This window comes from Pleurodeles waltl, chromosome 8, assembly GCF_031143425.1.
Source record: "Pleurodeles waltl isolate 20211129_DDA chromosome 8, aPleWal1.hap1.20221129, whole genome shotgun sequence".
NCBI classification, from domain to species: Eukaryota; Metazoa; Chordata; class Amphibia; order Caudata; family Salamandridae; genus Pleurodeles; species Pleurodeles waltl.
In genome coordinates, this window is record NC_090447.1 from 313,722,357 (window position 1) to 313,749,061 (window position 26,705).

Genomic DNA, 26,705 nt, shown 5'->3' on the forward strand with positions numbered 1-26,705 from the left:
GCTCATTTGCACTTTATTTTTTATATAAACATGTACATAGACACAACACGTTACACCACGTCTGTTCCGGTCATTACGTAAATAATTTCCCTTGATGAGCTGCCCAATTATGGACCTCGCAATAGAAAGCGGCCCTCATATGACAGGCGGGAACTCTTCATAAAGACAGCGCGTGGCAATTAGAATGGAGTGCTTGCCTTAAGTGCCTGCTGTTTATAAGCGAGCCAATCAGAAAGTCAACCTGTCACCCACCTGACCCTCCAAATAATTAGTGCAGAATCCTGGTTGCGCAAACCTTTAAGGACTGGTGTCGTGTTATTGGAACCGGCAGGTGAGGAGGAGAGAGTACCCCCTCCACCCCCCCACCCCATGGGAGTCCAGTCACTAGGCTGTGCCTACTTCACTCATTTAGTATTAGCCAGAGCCTGTTCACAGTGTGGTGAAAAGTTGGAGGGTACACTCTAAGCCACCATGACTGATGCCGGCTGCAAAGACGCCGCGTGCACCGTGTCCAGGTTGCTCAATGTGGTGGAGAACGAGCTCCAGGCTGGGAGGGAGAAAGGGGACCCAACGGAGAAGCAGCTGCAGGTGACCCTCGAGGACGGCGAGCTGTGGCACAAATTCAAAGATGTGACGAACGAAATGATTGTCACCAAGAACGGCAGGTGAGTGCGCTTATGTCGGCGCGCCGCCACTCCATGAATATTTAGGGCATGGACTTATGGTCTGCGAGGTCATGAATGCGTGCAATGCTTTGTAAATAGACTTCAGAGAATATCTGCTGATTGCGTGCTGCACCCCAGTGCCACACACATGCGATTACATATACATGTAATGATCATTAGGTCAAAATGTAACTGGACCTGAGTTCAATTGAATCAGCTCGTTTCTTTTTTTCTGAATTGGACTTCTTTCCTTATTCGTGGCATTATGTTTTTGAACATATTTTCGTATAAATATATTGATATCAAACATACAGGTGATCTTAAGTGAGGAAGAGGGTTTGTGGTTTCTAAAACTAAATGCGAATTGCAGGAGGCCTTCAACAGACACATGCAAGCATGTGACCGACTTATGAAACCCCATGTGTATTTTGAATCACTTATTCACTACAGTACAACATAGGTTAGGGCATCTTGGCACCAACAGATGTTTATTGCTATCCAACTAATTGGTAGTCATGTTATTAACCTGGGAACGGTGAATGGCTGAGTGGACCTGCCCTGTTTGAAATCTGTGACTGTGAGGTCAAACACAGATCCCTGAAGTGGATGTATTGTCCGCTGAGCTACCGGAAGTAAATAGACAGGGGTCTGAAGACAGTGAAGTACTGCTCACTGCTGGACATTCGTCACATCCTAAAGGCCAATGTACACTATTGTGATTAGTAATATTTTATCTATATGTGTTTGCATTTGTTTAGGGAACTTTAAATGTGTGGCCCTTTGGCTCAGGACCATGTTGATTGCAATTTATATTTGGAAAAAATATTGTATAAAAGTACAACGTACAAACCCCTATAGTAAAAACGTGTATGCACATTTGTGAAGGTTTTTATATCTATATATATATATGTATCTTAAAAAAACAAAGGTTACAGGGGCGTTATAGTAAGGTTCTGAATTTACTCGTACAGAGCCATAGAAATTCAGCAGTTAGTTATTTCAAGTAACTCGCACCCTAAGGTAACTAATAACCACATCCTCACCATGCACTGCTAATTACCCCAGATATTACAACACTCATGACAACTTCTATAACGATTTAAAAAATATAAATGAAACATTAGCAGTCAAACTATCTAAGAAAAAACTGGGGGGGACACGAGTTAGATGAATTTCTTTAACTATAAAGTTAGGTGAGCTAACTATAACTTGTGCAACCGCCATGCACTGCTTATGACCTCCCATATTACATCATTTATGTCTATGTTCTGTGACATAATTTATGACATCACTGATGACATTTTAAATGACTATATACACCTATATATGTATTTATATATGTACATTTATATATGTATATATTTATATTTGTATATGTACATCAATCTTTCTTTCTCTCTCTCTCGCTCGCTCTCTCTCTCTCTCTCTATATATCGCCACTAGGTAGTTATAGTTAGGACCTAGTTTCCATAGGAAGAGCGTTTTTTGTTTTGCTTATAACTTTGGCGCTGCTCGACGACTATTTACACCATTTTCAAATCTACTACTTTGCTAAGTTCAGCTTCTGTCTTGAAAGTTTTGGGGTGATCCATCAAACGGGGGCTGAGAAAAAGGGGGGGTTCCAAAACATGTTTTCCCCACTCTTTTTTCATAGGACCTTTAGACATGCCTACGGCCTGAACTGCTGAATGGAAATTACACCAAATTTTGCACAAAGCTAGATTTTGTTCTGCAGATCACACTTTTTGTGGTTTGGTGTAAATCTGTTCAGTAGTATTGGAGCAATTTAAGACCAAAAAATATAGATATATAGGGATGTGGATCTGGACCCGGATTTGCCAATCTGGTGGGAAAAGCAAAGCCCTGATTGGCTGGTTGCAACCTAAAAGAAAAGTTGCAGCCGCCATTTTGTTTGTCGCAACAGCTCGGAGGTGGGAAAAGGAGAGTGCAAAAACACATAAGGGGTCACGATACAGGTATCCTGGCCCCCTATCACAAATAAAGGGGTCCCTTAGGGACCCCTCGTGGGCAAAAAATTGCCCAATTATTTGTTTTCCACACGACTGGGACCATGGATCCGGACCTGCAGTTCGACTGGTGGAACCGAGGTTCCAGAAAAAAATTGAAAAAAAAAAACCCACACACTGCATCCAACCTCATGCCGGATATGGCCAAAGGCCTTGTGCAGCTTGGATCTGGGTGCATGTAGGAGGGTTAGCCGACAGGCCAGGCTGTAGTCAGGGCCCTGCGGCCGAAAAACCAAAGGTGAGAGTTATAGTTACCTTAGGGCATGAGTTATAGTTACATGAAATAACTAAATATAATTGATGAATTTTTATGGATTTGTATGAGTAAATTCAGAACCTAACTATAAGGTCCTTGTAACCTTTGTTTTTTTAGTAAATTATTGGTTTTTTTTTAACATAAAGTAATTTTCATTACTATAAATTAATCCAACCACCAACGTACACGTCCTGCACCCAATCCCTTATAACCACCCAACCTTGCGCTGTACACGGCCTTTGGGTTTAGTCACAGGGCTTGTCTCTGGATTTGTGAGTGGGTGAGTTTGTGTCTGAGTGGGTCTGAAAGTGGGTTTATGAGTTTAGGAGTGGGTCTGAATGGGTACATAAATGTGTGAGGGGGCGCATGAGGATGGGTGCATGTATGAGATAATAAATTAGTGTATGAACGAGTCTGTGAATTTTTTTTTTGCAACATGCGTGATATTCGTGAATTATTCACGAATATTCTAAAATAATTTGCAAATATCACGCATCGTGAAAAAAAGAATTTTAAACTCATAATTTGACCATCAAACACCCCTATTTCCCATCCCTGGGGTCAGGGTACCTTCACCCTGACCCATTATGCTACATTTAATTTTGTTTTTCAGTCTGGGAACCGTGACCCGGGACATTAAAATTGCAGCTGCAACTTTCTGTTCAGGTTGTGGTCAGCCAATTACAGCACTTCTATTCAAGCATGCATTCGCAAATATTTTCAAATTATTCACAACTCCTTCCTGCCTCTAGATATCTATATTTCTTTTTATTTTACTATCTCCAAAAATACTGAATGGATTTACACCAAACAAGAAAAAGGCTTCTTTCTGGACCAAAAGCTGTTTTTTTGGCAAATTTGGTGTAATTCCATTCAGCTGTTCCGACTGTAGTTGTGTTCAAAATCCCTATGGGAATTAACATGGGAATGCACATTTTTTTATTTCCCCCCTATTTCTCGGACCCCTCTTGAGGGATCACCCCACTACTTCCCATGCATAACAAGATTCTCGGGAACACTTGTTTTGGGAAGATTTCATGAAGAATCGTCAAACGGCACCAAAGATATAGGCTAGTGAAAAAACACTTTTTCTATGGAAACATGGTCCTAACTCTAACTATCTACTGGCGACCGTCAGTAGGATGTATATATATATATATATATATATATATGTGTGTATATATATATGTATATATACATATATATATATACACACACACACACAGAGGTATGGATGTAAGAACATTCATATACATAACTCACAAATAAGCCTAATTGAAAAGTCACTGTAATTAATAGAACTAAAGGTGTTTGAGTTTGAAAAATGAACTATACACCTGACATACAACGTCAGCTACATTTTAGGTGGCAATATGCACCTGCTCGGGTTGGGTTGCACAACACATGCTTATTGTCACGCACCACCAAGCACTGAACACATTTTTGGTTTCTTTAAAGTTGCAAATAAAAAAGTGAACTGAAGAACTAACTGTGAGCTAAAAACTTACTTTAAATTGATAGACAGGAAGACAAGCAATGAATCGAATACCAGACAGCATACGTAAACAGAAGCAGAAACACAAACAGGGAACCAGGCAGGAAGGCGCATGCAGACAAGATATGGATTGATGAATGGACGATGGGTGGATGATCGAGTGGATGGGTGCGTGGGTAGCTAATTAGATAGATAGGTCGATGACCACAGTGATTTCTGATCTCAAGTTGAGAAGTACCACTATAAGTTTTTGAATTTGGAAAGCGAGGAGAGACGGCAATCGATATTGGATTCATGAGTAAAAAGATAGACAGACCGACAAGAAGATTGTGTAATCAGTTTAATGGAGGAGGACCGCAGTGAATTCTGATCTAATGTTGAGAAGAACGACTATAGTTTTTCTGAACTTGGAGATGAAGGAAGATACGAATTGATAGGTAGACCGATGGGTGGATGAATGAGTAGATAGATTGATTGATTGGACAGCCATGGTGTATTCTTATTTCAAGTTGAGACTTTTTAGTTTGTTTTTAAACTTGTAAATCGAGGATAAATAGTATATCAATTAGTTTTCACACAGCGTACACCAAGAGAGCACAATCGTCAATTCCGTGCATATTCGTCCAGTCCCTGCATACTTTGACACCCGGCATTGTTTCTGAGCAGAGGATTCTGCAGCTCATTCAATCTACACGTTATGAAAGCACTTCACTTGACAATTAGTAGGTGCGCATTGCCACCTCAGCGGAACATAACAGAATAAGCAAATTATTTGAGGTAGAAAATATAGACCTACGCACACATTAAATACACCATTCGCACAACGGGGAAACAATTGACAAACAGATTGTAATTCCATCCAGCAAATAGCTATAAAGTTCTGACAAAAAAATAGAAAACGTGTATGATATATTCTAGTACCAGTGCGAGCTAGAAAGTGACTGACAAAAGCGAACGATGTCGCACTTCAACAGCAAATGTGCACAGTATCTCTAGTGTAACACATTGTACGTACGTTTACCTCATTCATATTATTTGACTGGATGTATTTGTCGTCTTAATTGACGCGCCCTGGTCTAAGGGGTTAACATTTGAAGAAAGAGAAGCAATTGTTCTTAGTGTAAAACGCCGGGGAAGCTAAGTTTAGAATACAGCACACATTTCAGTAAATTATGCTGCTGCTCTTCGTTTTTTTATACTTAAATATTGCTGCGCACCAGAAAAAACTAAATTTTCGCCCTGGGAAGTATACCTAAATCCACTTCATAAAGCACACTTAAAGTAAACTTAATTGCAGAAATATTTTGCTTTACCTGTGTAAATGCACCTTATGATGTGAGCCTGGATTTACACTAACTTTTCTAGCCAGGTCAGACTGATTGGATGAAGGTGTTTTGGAGCGGAAACGGACTGCTTCCGGTCCCTTTTGGCCTTCCAGCCTAGGACAGCGTATGCTTGTATCTATGTCAAGCAGTGCTTAATTTGTAACTAAAAAGGTGCCGGTGCCCAAAGCCCTTCTCTTAAACACGCGGCTGCTGCAATTAAATATGTCCTGAGGCAGCGTAATCCTGAAGCCATCTCGGGCCTCTTCAATCCCTATAAAGCAACTCCCTGCCCCTTCAGCTCACTCTTGCAGCTTTCTACTTTCTCCCTTTGTGACGCTTTTTCATTTTTCCCTCCATCGTCTTTCCCATATGTGTCTTTTGATCTCAGCAAATGCTTGAGGCAGAAGAATAAGCCCCGGCCATCAAAAATAAGTGCCAGTGCTCAGCACCGGAAACAACAAGCACAAATTAAGCACTGATGTCAAGTAATTGTCTGGTGCGTGGTGTCGGATAACTCCGCCATGCCTGGGAGACTGAGGGTTTGTACGGAACCTGCAGACGCAACATGACTCCAAAAGGATGCAAATAACTGACCAGAGGGACTACCACCTTGATGAAGATATAACTGGGCGCACTGTGGAGCATATTTACAAGTCCCTTGCTCCCCCTAGCGCAATTTTTCTTTTAACGTTAAGGCCTTTCTCCCGCACCGTATTTTCAAACTGGTGCAATGCTTTTATTGCTCCACTTTGTAAACCCTTGCGCCACATTATGCCTGCACCAAAAATGTTGACGCTGTTGTCCCAATGACCGCCTGGGTGCACCATATGATAAATACAGTGCAACCATGGTGACGTTAGGTGGGGCAGAGTGACGCAAGAAAAGTGGTGCATCAGAACCGATGTGCCACTTTCTTCTGAATATGCCCCTGTGCGTGTAATGGTGATTCCCATCCATTGTTTTTGGCTGATACGAGTGAGTGTAATGCTGACACATGCATAAATGTTCCATTTTGCATGTATCAGAGCCACCTAAAATACCAGGCAGAGGCATGATATGTTCCTATGCCTTGACAATTACTACAGTGTAGAAATAACCATTATCGTCAGTGTCATGAGACTGCACGGTCTTTCAAACATTCTCCCCAAAAAATGTTCCAGTGTTCTCAATGGGAATATATATTTTAGCGCTCTGGCACTATTCATTCCCTGGCAAATGCCAGTCATGAAAGGAGATATAGAACAGGCTGTATAGTAGTGTCTGTGTGTGCTGGAAAAATAGACGCACACCTCCCCGTTTTCCACGCATCTCCTCCTCTGCGGTCCCTACGGAGAATTTGAATGCAAACCAGGTACTTTGTGCTTGCAAGAGACACTTGTTGCTTTTTAAAAGACTAAAGACACTTTGGGGGTCATTCTAACCCTGGCGGTAAAAACAGCCAGGGCGAACGACCGCGGTCGCACCGCCAACAGGCTGGCGGTGCACCGCTGGGCATTCTGACCGCGGCGGTTCAGCCGCGGCCAGAAACGGAAAGTCGGCGGTGTCCTGCCGACTTTCCGCTGCCCTTGAGAATCCTCCATGGCGGCGGAGCGCGCTCCGCCGCCATGGGGATTCTGACACCCCCTACCACCATCCTGTTCCTGGCGGTTCTCCCGCCGGGAACAGGATGGCGGTAGGGGGTGCCGCGGGGCCCCCCGTAAGAGGGCCCCAAAAAAAATTTCAGTGTCTGCCTAGCAGACACTGAAATTCGCGACGGGTGCAACTGCACCCGTCGCACTTTCCCACTTCAATTCTGAGCCGGCGTCCTCGTGGGAAGGGTGTTTCCCGCTGGGCTGGCGGGCAGACTTTCGGCGGTCGCCCGCCAGCCCAGTGGGAAACCCAAAATGACCGCCGCAGTCTTTTGTCCGCGGTACGGTCTTCTGGCGGTTCCCGCTTGGCGGGCGGCGGTAAGCTCAGAATCACGCCCTTTGTATCATTTCTACAGTGCAATCTCAACGTAAACTTATTGAATCTTGATTGTTTTGACCTGCATCGACCAGATAAATATTATATATTTTTTAAACACTGTGTGGTGTATTTGTGTGGTGTTCTACTGTGTTATTCCATGATTTATTGCACAAATACTTTACACATTGCCTTCTAAGTTAAGCCTGACTGCTCAGTGCCAAGCTACCATAGGGTGGGCACAGGATATTTTGGATTGTGTGTGACTTACCCAGACTAGAGTGAGGGTCCTTGTTTGGACAGGGGGTAACCTGACTGCCAACCAAAGACCACATTTCTAACAATACTCATGTTTGTTTTATTTTTGTAGGCAGCTTTTTCACTTTGGATGAGAATGGTAAGACTTAGTTTTACCTTCAACAGAGACTGAGTCAGGACTTTGACATGATAGGGATACTGTTAACCCTGACAAAGGTTCAAGGCCCGTTTTGGGCTGTGCAGAGGGCCGAAACATGTTGGTTAGAAGGATGAGGGAGATATGATACATCATGTAATCCACCCAAACTGTCAGGAGGCCGCAGAAGTGATTCTGTCTCTGGACCCTTAGGGCCCAAACAAGGATTGTACTTACATACCACAAGACAAGCCCTTGTGGGTCCAGCTGGAGACACATTGGCAATTCCTGGAAAACAGCAATAGCACAATGTCACAGTTAGGCACTTATGACTACATACAACACTAGACAAAGGATGGGGCAGGAATTGCCTCCTGGGACCCAGGAGCCAACCCCAGTACAAAGGAAAACACGTATACACAGGTGAGGACTGATAGTACACTTATCAGACACAATAACCCAAGAGGAAACAGAAACAAGGAACAAACTAGGAGGCAAATCAGGAACATGACTGGGAAACAGAGAGAAGATTCAGGCTAAAGCAAAGCAGGAACAGGAATGGAACACAAGCCAACAAGAGGTCTAGTACACAAAGGAAACGAACTCCAATGCATGACGAGGAGCTTCAGGAAATGGCAGCTTATAAGCAGTTCCAGGCAGCAGCAAGCCCAGGGCGGAGTCACGTGGCTTTGCTGAACAAGAGAGATCAAGGTGTGTGCAGTTCCAGTCTCTCACAAGTCCTGGAGAAGAGAATCCAGTAAGAAGGAACAACAGGGTTATTCACATAGGAAACAGTGGACAGCAGATTACAGGTCTTACCGGCTACCAGGCAGTGCATTATGGGATCTGAAGTCCATGGAAGCAAATGTAGGTCTTCAATAGCATACCATATCAAAAAGGGAAACAAACTGGAGTCAGAAAGGGGCTCTGTGTGAGTGTTCATGGTGATTCGCAGGCTACAGATAGTCCGTTTAAGGCGCCCCCTAGAGAAGGGACAACAGAGTCGTAACACAAACATTTTAATCCTGTACCATCTAATAAAGAGATATCTTTATGGTTTACACCAAGGTAGTTTTATGACTATCTGGATACCTTAAGCATCCAGAATAAAACAATTCTGTAAGATCTCTGTCCTTCGGAGGCTGAGACCACCTTGGCAATACTATCTGAGCAACGTGGGACAAAATTGCCCAAGATGAAGCATGCCACAAGAAAGTCGGTGAAACTTTTCTGTCCATATCTTTGTGATGCTCTTGCTAGGAAACCTTGGCTTAGATTGAATTGTTCTAGTGCCTATGCTCATCATCACACCATTTGTGGATATTATTTGTCTGGTGACAATCTAGCAAGCCTTTTAAAACCACCGCCATCTCTCCTGGATTGTGTGGTCCCTCAGGACTCCCCCTCTTATTCTTCTTGCTTACCATACACATCAGCCCACTTTGTAAGGGCATTCACAATAAGGGGGCATCTTTTCAGAGCTACTCTAACCATGTTGACATTGTGGCTGATTTGGGGGCTTCTAAAAATCAGTTCAGGAATTACTCTCTTGTATTAGCAAGTGGAAGAAACAAAAGACAGTCATCTGTGCTTAGGCTGTAATAAAAATTAAGAAATAGCATCTTAAGCTTCGAGTAAAATAAAACATAGGGGTGTGGCTTGCACATGGCTCGTAAAAGTATATCATGTGTAAGAAGAGAGAAGGATACTGCATTGTCTCTGCTTATTATGTCTTTGTGTTTAAGCTGCTGCCCCTCTCCGCATCTCTGGGAAAATCTTATATACTTTGATCAGTGCCCTGCTCTACCTTTGTGGTAAAATCCTACCCCCTTGTTATGCTTTGTGTATTTGTAAAGCGCACTATCACTCGTAAGGGTATCCTGACACTGAACAGGTGTGTGTACCTAGCCCTATCTATGGTAGGTTGGTTAATAGAAGAGCCAGGTCTTCAGTCTCTTGTGGAAATCAAGAAGAGAGGAGGAGGCTTTGTTGTGGTGTGGGAGGGGTGTTCCATGCTTTAGACACCATGTAAGAGAAACTCGTCCTCCTGATCTCGTCCTGTGTATGTGTGGGAAGTGTGCAAGTAGTTGTCCTCCGCAGCAGAGGTGTCTGGGTGGATGGTGGATGTAAATGAGACTGTTCAAGTAGGTGGTCCCTAAGTTGTGTAGTGCCTTAAATGTGTGTGAGGAGTTTGAATTGAGTACCAGTGTGTATCAGAAGCCAGTGGAGCTCCCCGAGGTGTGGTGTGATGTAAGTCCTGTGTCGGAGGTTGAGAATGAATCTGTCTGCCGAGTTCTGGATGGTTTGTATGGTTCTAGTGAGTTGTTTGATGATATTTCCATGAAGGGTGTTCCCATAGCCCGACATGCTGGTGACTAGGGAGTGAGTGACAGTTCTAATGTTGTTTGGGAGCCATTTGACACGGTTTCACGCACCCTTAGGCCAGTGTCCTTCTCTACGTTTGTAGAAGAATATTACACCCTTTGACTAGTGCCCAACTCTATGTTTGTTCTAAAATCTTACCCCTTTGATCAGTGTGTTTCTCTACATTTGTTGTAAAATCTTACACCTTTTGACCAGTACCCATTTGTAGTAAAATCTTACCCCCTTTGACTAGTGCTCCGCTCTAATTTTGAAGGGAAGTCTTACACCCTTTGACTGGTGCCGCATTCTACATTTGTCAGAAAATCGTAAACCCTTTGACCAGGAGAAACCTAAGATCCACAGGTCCTTCCAGCATCGCACTACTGCTTTGTGTCTAAGAGTGGAAGGCGATTTTCCTCCCATGTAGTGAAAGCTTGGAATTCTCTCCTCCTAGCATTACAGTTTAAACAAGGGGATTCTCCACCGGAAGAGTTTCCAGGTGGATGAAAAAAAGCGTGCAAATGCCTTTCTAATACGCCTCTAGACATGTGCATATGTACATTTTTCCATGTATAAATACATATGCTTATGAGTACACATGGAGAGCTTGCCAGTTGTACTACTGCCATTCTTTGACAATTTCAAACATTTTGTAAATCTACACTAAATGTAGGTGCGTAGAATTAGGAGTTCCTTTGCAAATCAAAGTGCTCCTGTGTAAGAGCGGAGCTGAAAAACCAACTGCTAGGTGTCCAATCCTCAATGTCATTCGATAGATGCAGGGTTCGGTATTCTGCCTGTCTACTCTCCCAGTTAGCAACCATTGCAATCCTAGGAGGCTGTATTTTGGAAAGACGGACATGTGCATGTTTAAGTGACACATTTCAGACAGACGTTCTGAGTTGTATATTGTTAATGGGCCACGTGCAGTATGACGGACTTGTTCTGCACGGCCAGTGGCACAGAAGGAATCCCTTCGCCTGTTTCACACGAAATCGCGCCCTTCCAAAGCATGTATTACCTCGGTAACACCATGATTTACAGCATGAGCTGGAGTCCCTCTCAAAATAAAAAAGTGCCGATACTCAGAACTGGACAGTACCGTCCCATTTAAAACACTGCCTTCATCCTAACACGAAAATACATTTCATTGTTCTTTGCTGAACCACAGAACCTATGTCTCTCCCGATTATTTCTTTCTACCTTTAAAAAATATGGCTAAATAAACTCACGCTTGCATGAGTCCCACGCATCCATTGCTCCCTTACTGGAGGAACAGCAGCCTGCAGGAGCCAAAAGGCATTCTTTCTCCTTCATAGATGACGCCATCAGCAAATTGGTGCTAAAGAGCTCGTACTTCCGATTTCAGAGGAAATTAGGAGATTTCTTTCTACACTGTAGTGTTGGCGTCTTACCCAGGGATGGTCCATCTCGCCTATATCCCGCAGGGGGTTTGTAGGCCACTCCTGGTGTAACCGGGATCGATGGGCACACCCTGGGTGACGTAGTAAAGGGTTTAAAGAATGAGTGCAGGAAGCGGGAAGAGATCATTCTCTGCGGCCCGAGAGCAAAGTATAAAGTAGCCACACTTACCCACCTTAAATTGTGTCGGTATGTTTATTGCGCCCCACCCGGTGCCCCCTGTGACATCGGAGATCCTGGGTGTGGTACCCCTGTGCACCGGTACCGCGTCTCACACAGCCGGGTGCCGTCAGCGCTTGTGCGCAGCAACTCGCCCTCCACCGGCCCGAAGGTCGCAGCGGCCGTTCCCCAGCCCGGCCCACTGCACGAGCTGTAAGGCGTGGCTCGTCCGAGCGCAGCCTGTGGCCCTTTCACTCCACCACTGCAGGTGATTGTGCGCCACGGCCCTGAGCCACCCCCGACTGGGCCTCCTGCCGCGCCTCCACGCGTTCTCCGGAGAAGGGCAGACATGCCCTGCTGGGCCCAAGACGCGCGGCCTCTCTGCCGCAATGAACAACCTCCAAGGGAGACGCCTCCAGCTACCCCCTCCAAGGTGCAAGAAGGTGAGGAGCCTGTGACCTGTCAACCCCAGCAACCAGGTCGGTCCAGTCCCACGTGCTACTACACCTACTGGACAGCGGATACCAGGTGCTGGCACACCTGCCTAACAGCGTATTGTGCATAAGAAGTGTGTCACCTGCAGGAGTCCATTTTGCATTTTGAGGTGAGGAGGCCGCTGCTCCTGAGGCACGGACTGCGGAGCGTTTTCTCCCGCGCACCAAAGACTACCCTAGACCTCCCCCATCATGACTGGCATCCCCGCCCTGGAGCCATTGACCATCACGGGAGCCCCCCCCACGCAATCCGCAAGGTGGAGGGTGTGGGTGGAGCGTCTCAAAACCTACTTTGACTATGGATGTTCAAGCAGAGCGCAAGAGACCCCTCCTCCTCTAACTAGGTGGGGTGGACATCCACAAAGTGTACAAGTCGGTAATCGAAGCAAGACCTCACACGTATGACACCCTCAAGAGGGCAATCGTGGTGCATTTTGAGCCATACGTGAATCCCGACTATGAGCGTTTCTTGCTCTGCTAGGCGCGCCAAACGCCCGATGAGTCAGTGGCCGCCTTCTATGCGCGTTTGAGGGAGCTAGCCAGCACATGCACGCTGCACGACAAGAAAGACGAAATCCGGGCGCAATTTATGGAGGGATGCTCCTCTTCAAAGCTCAGAGAGGGCATCCTACAGCAACCTAACATGCAGATGAAGGACATCCTAACACTCAGACGGTCCCTTGAGCTGTCAAAGGCACGCACCGCACACATGGAGCAGGCGCCAACAGTCCAAGTCAAGACAGAACCGGTAAATGCAGTGTCCATGAGCGCACCACGGACGAAGGAAAACAGCCACAGAGGGAGACACAAGGACAGACACTGCAAGTGGTGTGGAGGATCGCTACTGCACCCCAGAGGTTGCCCTGCACGAGGGAAAATGTGCAACGCATGTGGGAAACTGAACCATTTTGCGAAGGTCTGCCGAGCCAAGAGCTGCAGCACTCACATCCATGAAGATGGTCAGAGCATTGGATGCCGCCCCACCCCGGCATTCAGACAGTGATATGGACGATGACCACCACGTAGTCCATGTGGTGCACACCATCGATGGTCGACGGCTACCCACATGCCAGGTGCTGCTGCAAGGCCTACCCGTACCTTCATTAGTCGACAGTGGGGCCTCGATAAACCTCATGGCTGCAGAAGGATACCAGAGACTTTCCAAGCCGCCACCACTCAAACCAACACGAGTACAGGTCTATGCATTTGGCAACGCTCAACCACTGGAAATGGCAGGAGTATTCACGGCAGAAGTCGCCCATGAAGACACCATGCTATCGGCTAAAATCTACGTGCCCAAAGAAGGATCAGGGTTCCTGTTGGGCTGCCAGACCGCCCAAGAACTCGACTTAGTACGTTTCGCATTTAGCATCCATGCCAGCGATCTGGAAGACCTGGTAAAAGAATTCGACTCACTCTTCGAAGGGAGTGGTCGTCTGAAAGGACCACCCCTAAAACTCCACATTGACGACTCTGTGGCCCCAGTCGCCCTCAGACACCGACAGGTAGCTTTCCACCTATGCCAGAAGGTACAGCAAGAATAACGACTCCTAGAGAAGACAGGCATTATTGAAAGGGTGTCAGGGCCCACCCCATGGGTATCCCCGATTGTGGTCACACGTTAACCCATACAACCGGAGGCTGTCAGAATTTGGGTGGATATGCGCCTACCCAATCAGGCGATCAAGAGGGAAAGACACCTAACCCCGACCATAGACGACATCGTAGGGGGGCTGGCAGGATCCCGGTGGTTCTCCAAAATGGACCTCAGATCAGGGTACCATCATATTGTGCTACACCCAGCATCCAGGCCGATAACCACCTTTTCAACACACATTGGCCTCTGGAGATACACGAGGCTTGAACTCTGGCATCTCTAGTGCTGCTGAAGTGTTTCAACACACCATCAAGGGGGCCCTGCAAGGGCTCCCAGGGGTCCTCAATGTGAGCGACGACATCTTGGTGCATGCTCCCACCCTGGAAAACCATATGGCGAGACTACGAGCGGTCTTCGTGCGACTGCAAGAACACAGGCTGACAGTCCACAGGGAGAAGTGCGATTTCCTCAAGCAACAAATATGCTTTTTCGGTTACCGGTTCTCAGAGCAAGGCATTGGCCCAGACCCACACAAGGTAAAGGACATCCAAGAAGCCCCAGCCCCCACGTCTGTCGATGCCTGCCCCACGGGCCTGGGTGCCATCCTGGCACAAAGACAAGACTCAGGAGAGTGGGCCCCCATTGCTTTTGCCAGCCGCACACTCACACCTACCGAACAGCGGTACTCCCAAATAGAACAGGAGGCCGTTGCCATCCACTGGAGGTGTAGCCACTTCCATCTGTATGAGTACGGCAAGGCATTTTCGGTGGTGATAGATCACAAACTCTTATTACCCCTCTTCAAAGGGTCTTCGTCCAAACCACCTCCACGGATCGAAAAATGGATCTTGCAGCTGCAAGAGTTTGACTTCACCGTCGAATACCAACCAGTAACACGAAATCCTGCCGACTTCTTGTCACGCCACCCTTCAGGAGGTGTCGGAAGCTCTAGAAATGGAGGAGTATGTTCGATATGTAGTCGACCGAGCCAGACCACTGCCCATGCCGCTTGAGGAAGTATTGACAGCCATGAGCCAGGACGAGTGCCTACAGATTGCCGTGGCGGCTACCCGGTCGGGAGACTGGCGACCGCTCCAACATCCCAAACCTTTCCGCACAGCCAATGCCAAAGCCAGACTGCAAGCCCTTTTCGAAGTAAGGCACAAGCTGTTGGTAAGCGAAGAAGGGTGCCTGCTAAGGGGGCTCCGCCTAGTAATCCCTGCTAGCCTGGCCACCCGGGCTGTGTCACTGGCCCATGGGGCCCACCAGGGCATTGTCAAATCCAAAAATTGGCTCCAGAGCAAGGTCTGGTTCCCTGGTTTAGATCAGCTAGGAGAGGACACTGTCAAGGGATGCCTTGTCTGCCAAGCCAGCAGAGCCCCGGATCCCCCAGCGCCAGTCATCACGGAGAAGGGTCCCTCAGTTCCCTGGCAGAGAGTCAGCGCTGACTTTGGGTACCTGCCCGATGGCTCCTACATGCTTGTGATAATAGACGACTACTCGAGATACCCCGAGGTGGAATTAGTGCAGTCCACAGCGGCATCCACTGTCATACCGAAGATGGGGAAGCTGATGGTCACCCATGGCCAATTAGGGAAAGTCCGCACAGACAACGGACCCCCATTGAACAGCCGCGAGTGGGCAGACTTCATGAGCTCCACCAACACAAAACATCGCCAAATTACGCCCCGGTGGCCACAGGCGACCGGGGAAGTAGAACGTTTTATTAAAAGATTGAACAAGGTGCTTTGCATTGCTATGGCAGAGTCCCGAAACTTCGAAAGCGCAATCTATGATTTCCTCAGGGAATACCGGGTCACCCCCACGCCACCACGGGTGTCACTCCAAGTCAGCTGTGTTTTGGGTGAATAGTGACGGACACCATCCCACATCACCCGTCATGGGCAGTCCAGCTGCCGCCCCAGAGCCAGTCAGAGAGACGGAGGTCCCACACCAACGCCTATGCCTCTCGGAGGCAGAGGGCCCAAGAAGTGTCCATTCAAGTGGGAGACACTGTTCTAGTGAAAGACCGCCACCCTGGAGGCAAATTTTGATTACCTTTTGAAGCATGGCCCTGGGCAGTGACTACAGTGAAAGGCACCATGATAACTGCACGCCGCGGGTCGGAAGAAGTAACCCGAAACACTGCCCAGTTCAAATGCCTACCCTGCCCCAGTTCCAGGGGCTGCGGGAGCAACTATCTCACCACAACTAGAGTCCAGAACGACCACGAGAGAAGCCCAACCTTTCCTGGGTACAAGAGAGACAAAATGGCCCCATCGCAGAAGGGACCTCAGAAGGCCACCCAGAGCTGGCATCCACAACGACTCCAACACCAACTGAAGACACGGTCATGGAGGCAGGTGCCGCCGGCCTAGACCCAAACATCTGGGAGGTCTGGAAGTGGGTGTTACCAGGTAAGGTCTAACCCCAGCCCACCACTGCGGTATGCAGACTTTGCAATTGGCTGAACTGGAAAATTCGTGTGGACCCCCCGCATCACAAATGCCCTGGTGACATGTTTGACTAATGTTACGATCTTTCTATTGTTTAGGTTGATGCCGTTGTTTGCCCTGTTTTGGTTTCCATCCTTCAATTGGGGAGGGATGTAGTGTTGACGTCTTACCCAGGGCTGGTCCATCTCGCCCATATCCCGCGGGGGGTTTGTAGCCCACCCTTGGTGTAACCGGGATCGATGGGCACACCCTGGGTGACGTAGTAAAGGGTTGAGAGAATGAGCTTGGGAAGCGGGAAGAGGTCATTCTCCACGGCCCCTAGAGTGCAGAATAAAGTAGCCACACTTACCCATCTTAAATTGTGTCGGCGTGTTTATTGCGACTGACATACACCAGGCAAAGGTGTAAATATACATTTACTATAGTTTCATGCCGGAGGGTTACAGAGTGTTGTGGGTGCTGTGAGTACCTAGAAGCACTTATTTCCTTCTCGTCAAACTCCTGGACCTTGTTTCTTTTACATGGTGTCAAGTGTGAGCTGAATTAAGGATAATGAGCTACAGTCAAATGCTGAAAGGTTGAGGTGGCTTGGTGGCCGGCTTTGATGGGAGCTGCCCCAGTGCTGGCAGAGGTAATGAATATGGGTTTTATTTTTTTATCCCAATCGTACTCTGAAGCCTTAAATCAGTAAGTTCTCATCAGCGTGCTTGATGATCTATTAGTGGTAGATGCCTCTGTGAGCTTACCTTCTGTTGAGTCTCATATCTTTTAGCACCAGAATGCCACCTGGGGCTGCTGAGTGATCTATTAATCTTTTAAAATAAATAAACCAATCCATGAAGGGGCAATGTGCATTCTGTGGTCCACTCCCAGCAGCCTTCCACAAATGTCTACAATACAGACTGCTTAATTTGATTTGTGAATGCCAGCAGAATTACACATTTGTAGAGGATAGAATTATGGTTGTCCAAGACGTGTGCCCCAACAAAGCCATGCTTGTGCACCCACAGTACTTAATGAATTGAAAACCTGTTCTCTAATTTGACTCCCAAAAACTGTCAGTCCTCACAAAAATCCTGGTCACTGCTGCCTGTCTCCCTCTCACTGCTTTGGCACCATTTAATGAATCTTCATGAAAGTTTGGGGTGATCCGTCAAGCAGGGATTGGGAATAAAGATATAGGGGTGGGGTTTGCAAAACCAAATTTTTCCATGCATTTTTCCATAGACTTTTTAGGCAGCGCCACTGTACAAACTGCTAAATTGAATTATTTGATAGGAAGCTTGATCTTGGTCCAAAAACATGCTTTTTGTGATTTGGTGTAAATCCATTCAGTAGCTTTTGAGAAAATCAGGTTAAAATATATTTCTATCTCTGAATGATTGGGTTGAAGGAACTCTCATGAGAGTCCCTCAAACCCAATTAAAAAAACAGAGTTTTCTGATTGGCCCAGGGTTTTTCTCCTTGGGCCAACTCGCTCCCACAGGAGTAAGGCTCCAGCGGGAAGAGGCACCCTCATAGGCTGCCTGGAACATGAGGAAAAATGTTGCAGACAGCCTTTACAGTACTCGGGGACTTAGGCCCATATTTATACTTTTTGACGTAAAACTGCACAAATGCAGTTTTGCATCTAAAAGCACCGGCTTGCACCATTTCTCAGCGCCGACCAGGCATCATATTTATACTATGATGCATAATGGTGCTAAGAAATGGTTAGAGTAAAAAATGTTGACGTTAACCCTTGCGCCCTGTCATAGGGCAAACTGACGTTAATGCTGCAAAACTGGCTCTAACCCGTTTTGCGGCACGTAAACATGTCACAAACAGATATTCACCATTTTAACATCTCATTTACGTCAACTTTAGATGCTAAAGTAGGAAAGAGTGCAATTCAAAGGAAGGATGGAAGCAGCAGGCCAGGAGAGACCCCAGAGTGACCCTATACACCCATGAACCAGCCAGGAGGATACACAGAAATTCCAGGAGAAGGAACAGAAAAAGCACAAGTGTCGGTTCAGAGAGGAGGAGCATGAGATCCTTGTCAAAGAGGTGAAGGAGCACCAACACCAGCTATTTGTCACCTCCAAATTGTCAATTGGTAAGAGAGAGGCAATATGGCAGCAAATAGTGGACAAAATCAACAGTGTGGAAGAGGTGAAGCGAACTGTCACGGAGTGCAAGAAGCGCTGGCATGATTGTAAGCATAGAACTAAGGAGAAAATGGCCAGGAACAGAAAGACAGCACTGCAAACTGGAGGTGGAAGTCCTGCACCACAGGAGGACCTGGATGGAATGGAGGAGATGGTTGCAGCGGTCATCCCGTAAGAGCTGGTCAGAGGAATACAAGGACAGGTCTGCTCAGACTTCCAACAAACACCACACATGCAGGGTAGATTGCAGGGGGGAAATTACTGCCAATTTTCCTAATGCCAGAAGAGGGAGGCACATAGGACACACTCAATGCATGCAAAAGGAGTGCAGCGGGACACATTGCCCATGAATCAAGATGCACTATTCAAACATGAGCAACACATGCACACACGCCTTGGTTGTGCCATGCACCACAACACATACATAACCTGGACATACGCCAATCACCAGGGCTATATACCAACCTGTACATATGCAGCACATTGAATGGAAGGCACGTCTAATTACTGTGCCTGTGGGTGTGTCATCACAACACCCTTTGCATATAGTCAGACCTACCCTACCCACACAACTGAGAGATCAGAGACTAGGATGAAAGTCAATACCGTTCCTGGGGTTACGTCATGGTGGTGTCTCTTGCAGAAACACTTCGCTACTGCCATGTCCCATTGCCGAAACATATGTTTGCTGCATCGTACAGCACACATTAAAATGGTGCCTTAGCCAACATTACTCATACGTGCACAGGAAGGAACACCACCCTGCACATGAACAAGATATCCCCACAGGGCAGCCACTTCTCCATCATGCTGCAACAATGCCTGTCTGGGTGCATGGAGAACTAATCTGTGCAGCTGCTGGGGGAATTGCAGGGTGGTCCTGAATCACAATAAACATGGCACTACCCTGCCTAACTAACCTGTTGCAGTGTTGAGCCACACATATTGACGCTGATCAGAGCTGTGCCACTAGAGAAATATTTGCACTACAGATTGCAATCTGTAGAACACAACACAGACAGGCTGAACCCACAACAACTCTGACATAACCATGTGAGCCACATAGGAATGGGGAAACAATCACACAAACACAACATATGGTGTATGTCTGTGAACATCATGGTGCACATTATCACATTGATGGGCAGGGGATGGCGCATGGGCAAGCCTGGCATTGGCAAGACTGCCAGTGTGGTCTTCCCTTGGCGGTTGGCAGTATGAGGTTCACGTTGGGATGGGGGGTGGAAATCTGTCTCCTCATGTCAGCCCTGTGGGGAAGTTACCACAACATTGTTGCTGGACCAAATAGAGCCAGTGCCAATTTTGGGGTGCATTGGGTGTAACAGCACATGCTGCAATTGTCATTGCAAATCATGCAAATCAAAAAGGTTGATGCTAATCCTGCAAAGCCCTTTAAGGCCCATTTAAAACAATGGTGTGCCTCCTTTTAATGCCTGCTCTGGGCAGCCTTAAAAGTGCCGGAAAAAATGACGCAAAGAAATTTCTTTGCACCATTTTTTCTGCCCCCACCCAATGGGGGAACGCCCCCTTTGCATACATTATGCCTGGTGCAGGCATAATGTAGGGCAAAGTGTTACTTTGAAAACTTTGCCGCAGCAATTTTGGTCTCGTTGGGCCACATTAGCGTAAAAACAATGATGTTAATGTGGCGCAAGGAGGCGCTGGGGGATCTTAAATCAGCACAGAGTATTCTAAAAGGAGCAGAGAATTTTAAACCTAATTTGCCAACTCATAATATCTGCATAACACGTTCCTTCAAAGCACTTTCAGGTACCTCTAGTCTAATTTCCCTGGATTCTGTTCCGGAAATCAATGCGCAGATTGGACATGGCTACCGTCTGTCTTAACTTGTGGGTCCCTCCATTGCTCCCAGCATTTCTAAATATGTGCCAGAAACGTGGCCTTGTTTACAAATTATCTCATGGAAAGTAGCCGGCCTGTCCAGGCTTCTCAAGGTCACTCCAGCTAACCAGCTTCTTACGGCTGCTGATATACTTTGTGTGCAAGAAACATGGCTCATGAACCCTCTGGTAATTCCTGGTTTTATAGAAATCCATAAGCCAGCCACAAAAAAACATCTTTGGAACACCATCTGGTGGCCTTTCGATTTATCTTCATATCGGCCTTGAGTTATAGACTACAATGGTAGACGAGGATGATATGTTTCAGTCAATCAAGTTAGCGGGCAAACGATCCAAAGAATACACAATAAGAATTCTACTAATCAACCTATATTTTAATTCCTGTGGCCAAGGGAGGCTGGAGAAAATGCGTCACCTAGTCGAAGCCCTAGACGGACTATTGTGTGATCAGATCATCCTGGACACAGTGTTATTATCTGTGGTGATTTTAATCTCAAGTTTCTTGGAATGGTGGCAGATGACGATCACACAGCATGTCCAACAACCAAGGTTGCTACAAAGCTTCTTTGTCAGGCACGATTTGGTCTGTATCCAACACACTCTGGAAGAGAGTTCCCCAGATCTAAAGTATCCGAGCACCTTTAAGGGGAAAAGTACTTTAAATTACATCTTCATCTCGTCTGAACTCTTCAAGCACTTGAAATCTTTTGAAATTCACAACATTGGGGCTAGTGATCACCTACCTCTCTGTATTGAGTTGAGTGTGTGTACAACCTTGTGTGTGTACAACCTTGCTGGACACTTTGCTGACTGTTGGACTTGCAAAAGGAGATGAGCATCTACAGGTTATACATTGCATAAAATGTGGGCGGTTCTCCTTGGAAAAGCTGCACACTGGGAAACTAGCTAAGAGATCCTCCCTTTTGCTACAGTCAGGTGAGAACCTGCTGAACATCTGGCCAGAAATAGTCCATGGTCTTCTGCACAGCTTGGGTTCCACTCTTTCCCCTCAAAGGCTGCTACCACGTGCTTTTAAATCAACTTTGCTGAGGGATAGCAAGCGGCGTACTCGCAGACTACAAAGACTGTGCCATAAAAGTAAAAATCTACAGCTCAACTCTGAATGCTTGGTACAACTTCAAGACCTTAAGAAACAACATAAGAAATTGGTTTGGTCTCTTAAATGTACACAGGTGGAAAAATAGTGGTTACATATTTACTCTCATTTGGACAAGCATAATCAAGCAGATCTATGGAGGTTTATCAAAAACAAGATGAGTCAAGAGGGCCCGTGATCTAACATGATCAATGAAGAAAATTGGATACGTCACGTAAGCAAGCTATACATAACTAACATCTACCCTCCCTGCCAGCCCCAGGAATCAAGGCAGTAAACAAGAATAGCAACAACCTCTTGATATTGCCCCTATGGTCAGGGATGTCACGATCTGTCTGCGAAATATAAGGACATCAGGCGCTCCGGGGCCCAATGGTATCCCTGAGCAATTATTTAAAGATGACATCAACTTGTGGTCAGCCAACCATTGACACAGTGCCTGCCTGATATCCCAAATAGTTGGAGGGGCTCTATCTTACAACCGATTTACAAGAAAGCGGATAGCCAGGACCCGGCAGATTATCACCTGATTGCCCTCCTTGATATCGAGGCCGAAGTCTTTGCCTCTCTGCTGTTAAAAGAGTTGGAATGCTGGGCAGAAGCTAATAACATAATCCCCTTTTGTAAAACGGGATTCAGGGCAAAAGCAGAGACAACAGATAACATAGTGGCCCTCTCCTACTTAATACAAGAAGCCTCTAGTAAAAAGACTTCCCCACTCTATGCTTATTTTGTGGACTATTCTGCAGCATTTGATTCTGTAGACAAAAACTATCTGTGGGAAAAAGTCAAAGGCTGGGGTATACCCAGTAATCTGCTAAAATCGATAGTTCTACTTTACACTGAAACCTGCATAAGAGTCAAGCTGTCTGCAACAGCCTTAAGTAGAAGGATCCCCACAGACAATGGGCTGAAGCAAGGATGTGTCCTTGTCCCGCTCCTCTTTAATCTTTATACAGCAGACATGTCATCAGCTCTAAAAAGTGCCAACCTGATCCCTCTAAAATCGGGAATTTAAGAATTACACTTCTTCAGTATGCTGATGGCATTGTCTTGTAAGATCACTCTAGAGTGGGACTTCAAAAAGGGCTATCTGCTCTCCATAAGTATAATGAGGCAAATAAGATGAGGTTGACCATTTAAAAAAACAAAGGTAGTTGCCTTCAGGAAAGCTTAAAAAAATCTGAGTCACTAATGGACTCTGGGCCCCTTGAAGATCACTGGGGCAAAGTCATACACCTACTTAGGGGTGTGGCTGACAGCGAACAGGAGGGCTAAAGTTCATCTTTGCCATCCTAAAACTAAAGTTCACCTGATAATTGCAATAGTATGTCTGATTAACAATTTGTTAGAAAGCCCTTCCTAAGTCCCCATTTGACGAGTGCTTGTAGCTACTCTCCTGCCAGCATTAAACTACTACTACGAAGCGTTTCCAGGGTAGCTTATTAAATTAGTGGACCAACTCCAAGTTAAAGCCTATAAAAGGGTGTTTAAGCTGCTACAGTACATCAGAGGCTGCCTAGTAAGACTAGAGCTGGGACTAGAAAGCCAGAAGTGGGCCCATATGGGTGTCTTTCAAAAATATTGTTATAGGGTTGCCAAGGCCAAGGCGCTGGCTAATGCACTGAAATCAGCAGTCTGCCCCATCTTCACCTTAAAAGCCAATCCCTGGTCGAATTTTCTAGCCATCGCATTGCAATCCTTACAAATCGATCAGTCAGCATTAGACTCGCTGCTTCTCATGCAACTTGCCCTCAAAGTGATTCTGAACAAGTAGACTAGATTCAAATCCATGACAGCAGACTTGGCCAAATTGAACAGCTCTCAGGTGGTAGCGGCTCGGATGCAATATTATGAGTCTTGCCCGCACCCGCTGACAGAGCAGCTGTACTTAAAGTGCGCTGTTGGGAAAGCCTGCTTGTTGTGAATCAGGGCTGTAAGGTTGATGGCCCCTAGGATTAAAGAGACAAACGTAAAATGGCACTCCCTTTCCTTGTTTAGTAATTGCAGGCTTTGCGGGTATAAATCTAAATCGTGCAGCCACCTACTTTTGTGCAGCCCGGCATGGAGGAATGCACGTTGCACTTTGCTCAAACCCCTGTTTTTTTAAGTCATGGTATAAGAACTTGCTTTCAAGCCAGGAACTTGGTTTTCACTCTGAAAGAACCTACCTAGCTACATTTGGAAATTCCTTTATCAATTACAAAAACTGCTGAACGCTGTTAGCAAAGATGGCTAGACTTTGATGTACTTACACTTATACTGCACTTATGCCACTTTAATGTTTGAAACTTTGCTCACCCAATTAGTTTGTTGCATTTGAGTAAAACGCAGCTGTAAAACGGGTTGTAAAATGCAGTTGTATTACTTGCAAAATGAGCTATTATCTATGATAGAGTCCACTAGTATAGGCTGCTGTATGAGATCTCTGACATGTTTATTTGCACTTCCCTTCATAATGGGAATTGCTCCTGACTCAGTGACTTCCTGCACGTGCCACTTTAATGTATGAGACCTTCTCTATTGAATTCACTTGTTATTATCTGCTCTCTTTTTATACAAAACTACCATTTGCTGATGTTCTCTTTTTGCTTAGTTTTCTGTTTTTTTCTTCTGGTTGTTATAATCTTGAATTTTGAGCATTCTTTGGATGGTCTTGAGAATACGGGTGATTTCGGCTTAGCTATCAAGCTTGAGGGCTCTTACCAGCAGCTGTCTTAATGCAGGAAATCTGTTTAATGGTCAGCCCTCCATGGAGCTTGACCTCTCTTTCAGGGAACAATGATATATGGATAAAGTGCTTTAGTATTTTGTTTTTATATGCAACTTTTGTTTTTATGAATTTGAAATGTATTGACATTATAAATTGTTATCATTTGAAGATCCTCTTTTCTAAGAATTTAATTAATCATACAATAGATGTTTGCGTATGTACGTGTTGAGGTTGTCTCAGTGGGATTGTCTATCTGGATGGTGAAATTTCTGAGTATGATGAAGTTATTGGAGCTGAGACTAATAAAGGAGGCAATGTCAAAAGGCAAACTGAGAAAATAGGCGGCCAGGAATGGCAATATATTAAAAGAATCTGTGGCAAGAGCTCGTTTAAATTAATATTAAGCGTGAAGTTTTCTGCAGCAGTTGGTGCCCCCAATGAAAAAGGAGGTTACAAAGAGGGCCAATTTTCTGACAGCTGCAAATCCACCACGTTAACGGAATCGTCTATCCAGCATACAATGAGGAAGCCTGCTGGGACGGCTAGAGCCAGGTATGGCCCAGAATATTCTTTAAGCCACGTCTCTGTAACATACATGATATAGCAAATAATACAAAATACAGAAGCACACGCAACGCAGAATCGGCCAAGGCAGCCCCATACTTCCTCTCATCTGAGAGAGTCACATTGTCTCCTAGTTACCAAGCTAATTACTTTCAAAAATGTTGCTCTTAATGTTCAGAGCGCTGCATCAAACTGGCTCCAGATATTTGGCATCTTAAGATACAAAAGTTAAAGCCCCTTGAGGAACGTGCTTTCAACGAACAGTTATCTGGCGGTGGTCCAGAGTGTCTGCTTGTCTAAGGCAGGTGGCCGTTCTTTTTCTTATTTGGGCCCTCTTTCTTGGAATAAACTCCTCTTAGACCTGCGTCAAATTCACTCCGAGGGTCGATTAAAAAATAAACTTAAAACTTGCCTTTTTGTTGAATAATTTGACTGGCTCTTCCCCTCCCCATTCACCGTGAAGAGCTTTGGAACACACCTCTGAGTATCCGCATGCTGTACAAATCCCAAATTCATTTAATTTCATATTTGCATGGTGATCAAAAATGAAGTCATGAATTTCTAAGGTGTTTTTTTATGGGAGAACGGGTATTAAGAAGAACACAACACAGGAGTTTTATGGTAGAATGATGGTTGGGGGGGTGTCATGATGGAGGGATATAGAAAAAGAGTTGTGGGAGGGATTGGCATGTGATGGAGTAGGACTGGGCTTAGAAACAAAGAACTGAGCAATAAGAGGGTGTGAAGGGAGACTGGCAGGTGCGCCCATGCTCAGAGGAGAGAAGCAAAGTCATAGGGTGTGATATTGGCTTACTTGGTAGGTGTTGGAGATGACAAAAGCTGGCAGGAGTGTCACTGCTTTGTTGGAGAGTGGCACTGCATTTTGTCCAGTTGTCTCATCATCTGACGGAGATTATGCCCATGTGGCGAGGTATCTGGCTGTGACACCGCAGCTGCGGAGCTTCTCAAGCTGGGACCGACTAGGTACTACTTACCTGGGTGATGTGCATCAAGGGAGGGCCTTAATGTCCTTACAAGATCAGATCTACAGGACCATTACAATCTGTCTCACACCGAGTTCATCCAATATCTTCAACTGCGTCATTCCCTTCTTGCACACCTCTCTGCGACGGAGCTCATCCCTAAATACAGCCCTCTGGAAGCAAAACATTTGATGGACCGACTTGGGAAGGGGGCAAGCCCGATGATATATCGCTCCTTGATAATTAATGCTCCAGATTTGCTCCTCCCCCTCTGGCGTAAATGGAGGAACTGGGTAGTGGAGCTGGATGATGGAAAGTGGCAGAAGGATTGTCTGGCTCCATGGGAGCTGGCAATTGCCTCATGTCTGCGAATGGTCCAACTGAATTATTTACATGCAACATACTTATCCCCCCAACATATCCAGAAAATGAGCCATGCAGGTCAGCCCGCCTGCCCGCGGTGCTCCTCTACCACTGCTGGTTTCTTTCATATGGTGTGGTAATTCCCAACTTTGCAGCCCTTTTGGACTAGGATAGATCACAAGCTATCACTGATCATACCAGAGCCCCCCAAACCCCACCAGAACAGCACCCCATTCCCCACCCCACTACCAGAACAGCAAACCCCTCCCCCACCAGAACAGTGCCACCCTTCCTCCCTGCATACACACACACAGACAACCTCACGCACCCCGCA

General features: G+C 46.0%; 1 protein-coding gene across 1 annotated transcript in view; it reads left to right on the forward strand.

The window, feature by feature from the left end:
• The first annotated feature begins 471 nt into the window (after positions 1 to 471).
• TBX19 (T-box transcription factor 19) overlaps positions 472 to 26,705 on the forward strand; it is a 217,059-nt gene continuing 190,825 nt past the window's right edge. The window contains exon 1 of the mRNA XM_069203128.1: positions 472 to 665. Within this exon, the coding sequence (XP_069059229.1) occupies positions 472 to 665 (194 nt within the window). The remainder of the gene's footprint in view (positions 666 to 26,705) is intronic.